This window comes from Pyxicephalus adspersus, unplaced genomic scaffold (assembly GCF_032062135.1).
Source record: "Pyxicephalus adspersus unplaced genomic scaffold, UCB_Pads_2.0 Sca1280, whole genome shotgun sequence".
NCBI classification, from domain to species: domain Eukaryota; kingdom Metazoa; phylum Chordata; class Amphibia; order Anura; family Pyxicephalidae; genus Pyxicephalus; species Pyxicephalus adspersus.
In genome coordinates, this window is record NW_027318287.1 from 1 (window position 1) to 6639 (window position 6639).

General features: G+C 38.2%; 1 protein-coding gene across 2 annotated transcripts; it reads left to right on the plus strand.

Moving 5' to 3' along the window:
• Positions 1–3656: 3656 nt before the first annotated feature.
• On the plus strand, positions 3657–6213 carry LOC140321199 (serpin B6-like; the record flags this gene model as incomplete). Of its 2 annotated transcripts, none has more annotated exon segments than XM_072398051.1 (4): positions 3657–3799; positions 4301–4468; positions 4707–4869; positions 4934–6213. In XM_072398051.1, coding segments are annotated over 4 exon segments (716 nt in total), but the record flags the coding sequence as incomplete, so codon positions are not given.
• Positions 6214–6639: the final 426 nt, after the last annotated feature.

A 6639-nucleotide genomic window follows, 5' to 3' on the forward strand; every position in this document is an offset into this window, starting at 1 on the left:
GCAAAGATACTTTCCTATCATCTAAGCAATGTTCGAATCTAGTCCACAAGACAAATTTCTCATTTGTTCTGCTTTAATTTCTTGTGGATATTGCAGATACAATCAAGTCCGTAATGTAGAATCTAGATTAGTAAACTGTTAATTATTTGCTTGTTTTCATATATACAAATTTATATGATATATATATTGGGACTAAGCTTGGTGCTAGGGGTGTTTCCCTGGTGCAAAGATAATGATTTTCAAGGGATAGTTCACCCAAAACCATTGTTTCAGTTTTTGGTGGATACTGACCAAATAAAGCTCAACAACAGCCTAAGAAGAATAAATTATTATTATTATTATTATTATTAATAATAATAATAAAAATATTAAAAATAAACAGGATCTATATAGTGCCAACATATTATGCAGTGTTGTACATTAAATAGGGGTTGCAACTGATAGACAGATACAGACAGTGACACAGGAGGAAGAGAGGACCCTGCCCCAGAGAGCTTACAATCTTTGCTCTACAAAGTTTTTTGTTTCCTTTTCTAGCCATGCCATTCATTTAAAAACATTATGCTTAATGATAAGCATCACACCCAACAACTAACTACCTTGGAAGACACATACGCAGCTTAACCAGGGAATTGTAATAGATCTGCTTGTTTGCTAAATTAAAGGGATTTTTCCTCTCTGTTAACAGGTAAAGCAGATAAAAACAGTTTTCTATTTTTAAAAGATTTTCTAGATCTTCTGGGTGGTTTTGATGTTCTGAAAAAATGTCCTGCTCTTACTGCTGCCACCTGCCCACTGCCCAGTACCCAGCTCTAGATGCCAGACTAGACTCAAGCTCAACAGGGTCTTCTTGCCCCATTGATTCCGCCAATCCCGTTACCTTTCATGTGGTTTCGCTACATAGTTGGTACGGATTGGAATCTCGTTGATCCATTCATGTCTCCGATAGCTACAGCTTCGACACTGTCCATATGGGTGATGGCCTCAACCTCTAATGCCGTCCTTGCTCCTTCTCAGGGCCCAACGCCTCCTCCTCATGCTGTAACTGATGCCGCCTGCACAGTTCCCAACTCTGGATGCCAGTTACCAATGCGCTCCCTGCTCCGTCTCAGAGCCTCTTCCTGCTCTTCCTATACTTCCAATCAGCCAGCTGATTTGAGTGGGTGGCATTTTTAACCCTGGAGATCAGGTTGAACCGTAAGTGGAAGTGCATGTCAATCACATACAGTGGGTGGAAATCTGCCAGTGTGGCCCTGTCCAAATTCCCTTCAATGATGTCCCAGCTCACATTAGGAATGTGGTACTCTAGAATGTCACCAGCTTTGAATCCAACAGACATGGAAGTGTTTCATGTCATCAGACATTTGTGGCTCAGCACCTAAGTGAGCCGAACAAACAGGTGGTCCAGGTTGGTTTTTCAAACTGGCTTCAAAAGTAGTGTTGGTCAGTCTCAGAGCCTCTTCCTGCTCTTCCTATACTTCTGATGAGCCAGCTGATTTGAGTGGGTGGCATTTTTAACACTGGAGATCAGGTTGAACCGTAAGTGCAAGTGCATGTCAATCACATACAGTGGGTGGAAATCTGCCAGTGTGGCCCTGTCCAAATTCCCTTCAATGATGTCCCAGCTCATATTAGGAATGTGGTACTCTAGAACGTCACCAGCTTTGAATCCAACAGACATGGAAGTGTTTCATGTCATCAGACATTTGTGGCTCAGCACCTAAGTGAGCCGAATAAACAGGTGGTCCAGGTTGGTTTATCATACTGGCTCGAAAAGGCCGCTACTTCCTTGTATTGAAGTCTGTCAGTACCATCTGCTGGAATACGGCCCTACACCATGATGTTCCCACCTTCAAACTTTGCTGTTGGTATGGTGTATTTGGGTGATGTGCAGTGCCATTTCTCCTCCAAACATGGTGTGTGCAATGACATCCATAGAGTTCAATTTCGGTCTCATCTAACAGGCTTATCCAAATGTTGTGCTGCAAACTTTAAATAAGTTTTAACATGCTTTTTCTGCAGCAGAGGAGTCTTGCTTGGTTAGTGGGCATAGAGCCCATGTCGGTTGAATACATTACATATTTTTTTTCTTTGAAACAACTGTACCCACTAATTCCAAGTCTTTCTGAAGCTCACTGTAAGTGTTCTTTGACTGTTGGACAACTCTTCTGATTGTTCTCTTGACTCCTCTGTCAAAAATCTTGTAAAGAGCACCAGGTCCAGTTTACAGCGAAATTATTTTCTTTCCACTTCTGGATTGTGGCCCCAATGGTGCTCACTGGAACATTCAGAAGCTTAGATATACGTCCGTAACCACTGCCATCGGTATGTTTTGTAACCGTAATGTTGCAAACCTCTTGAGAGAGCTATTTGCTTTTACCCAAGATCCATCATGAGATGCTTGTGTGACACCTTGGTAATGAGAACCCTTTTTGTAGGCCATCAATTAGGAATAAACCAATTGATATTCATTTACACTGAAAGAGGCAGATTTGCTTTCTAAATAACACATTTCAGCAGGTTTCTTGAGTTTACATGCTTTTTTGTACCTTCTTTTCTTCATGTCTTCAATACTTCCATGTGCCATTCTACTTTATTACACATAACTAAATTTGCGACATATTTGTTTTTATTTCTTTGTATGTGTGAAATACTTGGGTTGTTACCAACATCTGGTATAAATTTCATGTTTTTTATAGCCCTATTAGAATGGAAAAAAAGAAGAAAAAAATTTGACGTGTTCAATACTTATTTCCCCCCATGTATGCAATGTCGCATAATATTTTTTACAGTTTATATTTCAATCTTATTACTTCCTAATACTTTCCAAAATCTAAATTGATTTACGTTCTATCACTTTCTTCTTGGATCTTTAAACACTCTTCACTATTGTTAGAAGATGCTTATCTGTCTGCCGATCCCGTGCTGTGTGCCATCGCAATGTCAAACACAGTTTATTCTGTCATTTACAGCAAGGAAAACTATGGAATAGCAGTAGCCCCTGCTTCCCTTTAGCAGTGCAGCCTGATGTATTTTACCAGCATTCCCAGCACACACTGTGAGGCTGTGCACAGCTAAAGGGGATTTAAGAAGCTGATTAGTTTCTGACTCTATCCTCCACAGTCATTGGCTGCTTGGATTTCAAAGCCTCTCTGCTCCTAGTCACCAGTGCCTGTTGCAGGGCTAAGCTGGGTTAACATGCTGGTGGTGTGTTATTAATCTGATTTACTGTTGCTGACCCTGAGAGTGTATGCTGCCTGGACCGACATTTTGCCTGTGACCTCAGTGCTATGTGCCTTGCCCTTGTATACCTTGTCTGGTGGACTGTTTACCTATGAATAACCTGGCTCTGTATTCTGGACTTGTCTCTGCTGGAATCTTGGTACTTCATTATCTGTGGGTTCCTGGTCCTCTGCCAGCCCTTTCTCAGACACCACCTTGGGGCAACCATGTGCTGGGAAATGCAACCAGTCTCCCAAGGCAGAGGGGGGGGGGCTGCTATAGGTGAAGACTGTGGCATTAGATTAGGGGACTGGTGTCTGATGAGTACTGTTGCGGGACCAGGGCCTTACAGCTATTTTAATAAAAATGTAGGAAGAAATCTTGTACACCTCCTCTAAATGTACAGTATTGTTCCCCAATTTTCAAATCTTTAGGTAAAATCAAGGACCTGTTACCAAGTGGCAGTGTGGATTCACTTACTAGACTTGTACTAGTGAATGCTATTTACTTCAAAGGAAATTGGGCAAACCAGTTTAATAAAGATGCCACCTCAGAAATGCCCTTCAGATTGAATAAGGTATGTATTTTAGGTATACAGCATAAATAAAAGAAATTGGGCTTACTGTATTACCATGTGTAGAAAGATCTACACTCCCAGTATACTCATTTTAACCCCAAATAATCAAGCAGTAGGTTTTTGGCCCAATCTTCAGAGCACTTTTTTTAACCTTTAAACATAATTTAGAGACCAAGGGAAAAATCCCCCCTGACATTAGTGGGCAATAGAAAGAGTTATAGAATATATCACCATTGCAGACAGCCATGTACTGAGAATTGTAATTGGGCAAAAATGACTGCAGAAATTTCAGAAGAAATTTAATAAGGTTTAGCAGTTTAAAAGTAGGTGAATCTGTACACTGTATTCAAGTTGTACTTGAATTTCCCCAGTCATTAGGCCATGTAAACAGTATCGCTCCACTAGGGTAAATGCAGATTTGAGAATAAACCCTTAAATTTATTAGGACATTTTATAAAAAATGTTCTGACATGAGTGGTAATGTATGCTTTTCGTTCCTAGAATGAAACCAAGCCTGTTCAGATGATGTACAAAAAAGCCAAATTTCCAATGACTTATGTGGGAGATTTATTCACAAAAGTGATTGAACTGCCTTATGTTAATAATGAGCTGAGTATGTTTATACTGCTCCCTGATGACATTCAAGATGAAACCACTGGCTTGGAAAAGGTAAGAATCCCTTATGTTATAACCTCCGGTTGGATGTTGGATTTTTCTTGAAGGTGGAAGGTGTTTCTTTTAAGGTTTTTATTGGACATTCTTATAACGTTGATATTGTGCAGGTTATAGTAATTACATTTTTAGTCTAAAGGTTACTTAATTAATTAGTGCTGAATGGCTTTCAGGATATTTATTATTGTTCTGAATTATTTTTAAATTAATTGTTAAAATGTTTTATTCTTTTCAGCTTGAAAAAGAGTTAACATATAGTAAGTTTTTGGAGTGGACAAATCCAGAAATGATGGACATAACAGAAATGAAGTTGTTTGTACCAAAGTTTAAGCTAGAAGACAGTTTTGACCTGAAATCTGTACTTAGTGACATGGGGATGGCTGATGCTTTTGACCAAGGCAAACAGTTTTGACCTGAAATCTGTACTTAGTGACATGGGGATGGCTGATGCTTTTGACCAAGGCAAAGCGGACTTTTCTGGAATGTCTAGCAATAACGAACTAGTGCTTTCTAAAGTAGTACACAAATCTTATGTAGATGTAAACGAGGAAGGTACCGAGACGGCAGCTGCCACTGCAGGAATTATGATGAATCGCTGTATGATGATTGTCCCAAAGATATTATGTGACCATCCCTTTTTGTTCTTTATCACCCACAAGAAAAGCCGTAGCATTTTGTTTTGTGGCAAGTTCAGTTCACCCTGAGGAACTACATTGCAATCACTGAAATAATAAGGATAACTAACCCTATAACACAAGACCAGGCTGTTTGTTACATTCACAAATATTTGCAAAAAACATTAGTCCTTCAGTAGGTAATTCAAATTATACATAGACACAAAACAGTGCTCACTAGACTGGTGAAAGATCTTCTGTACACTTTAAAGAAGAGATTGTTTGTTTGTTTTTTTGTTTGTCCAATTGAGTTGGTTTATTAAAGGCGTAAAAAATTGGACCAATGAATTGTCACTCTGCTTACAATTAACTTAGATTAGGTAAATCTGTGCTCATTTCAACCATCCAATCTTATGTGAACAAAAATTTTCATCCAGTTATGAGCAAGCATGTTTTTTACATTTCTTGCTTATGATTGGGTATTTTTTGCAGAGTGATAATTCACTTTGCTAAGTGAGCAGCCTGAACTGCTTTAACAAATCAACCCGGCTGTCTTTTTTGTAGTTTAGAAAATTGTGTCCTCCTTTCAAAGTGGAAATTAATACCTACAAACTTTGTATTCAATTTAAATGTATCACAGGGAATGGCACACTATTTACAATGTGTAACTGGCTTAGTATTGATGCAGAAATGTAATGTAATGTTTTAATACTTTGCATACATAGCAAAGTTGGATGTTAGTCCTGTGATTTGTCATTCTGCCATAGAACGCACAGTATTCTAAACCTACCAGTCAAGCAATAGTATGCCCTTTATTAATGATTGAAAATTTTGTGATGAAGAAGATTTCTGTGTGTTCCTTACTGCAATCATTTCTTTCTTTACTAATGCTAGGAATTCAGGAAAACAAGAGAATCAAAATAGTAGCTGGCTGGCTGGGAGTAACATATACCAAACTTCCTGTTTTATTCCCATATGTGAATGTTGTTGTTTAGACATAATTTATGTCTTGGTTTAGTAAGAGCTTCTATATGTGCCATGTCCCTTTTATGTTAAGGATATTACACCTCTTAATCCTATGGAATAAATTAAAAGTTCCTCAAATAAAGCAAAGTCATGATGTCTTAATTATTATGAGTTGGTATTTTAATTGTAGTTGTGAAGCATTACTTTAAGTTATCACTTTGCCAGTCCCCAAAGACCATTTTGGTTTACCTAATTTATAGTCTTTTTTTACAAAATAGAAAAAATCTAGTTTTAATAATTGTTCATGGTACTGTTGAGTACACCTCACCTACATGTGAAGGCAGTAAAATGTGCACTGGATTTAGCACATATGTTGTATTTGCTAGCAGTCCCACTCTATACTAGTTATTAGAATCAGCAGATACTTCAGTCTGCTTTCCCTTTAACATACTGCAAATCAAATGCTTTGGAGAGCATTGTGTTAATCTAATTTTATAGAATATTTCTGTGCCAGGGAAATTTAGCTTGTACTAGTAAAGAATGTGGATCTTTTAATTTTATGTGGATAAAGCTTTGAGTGGCCTTCAA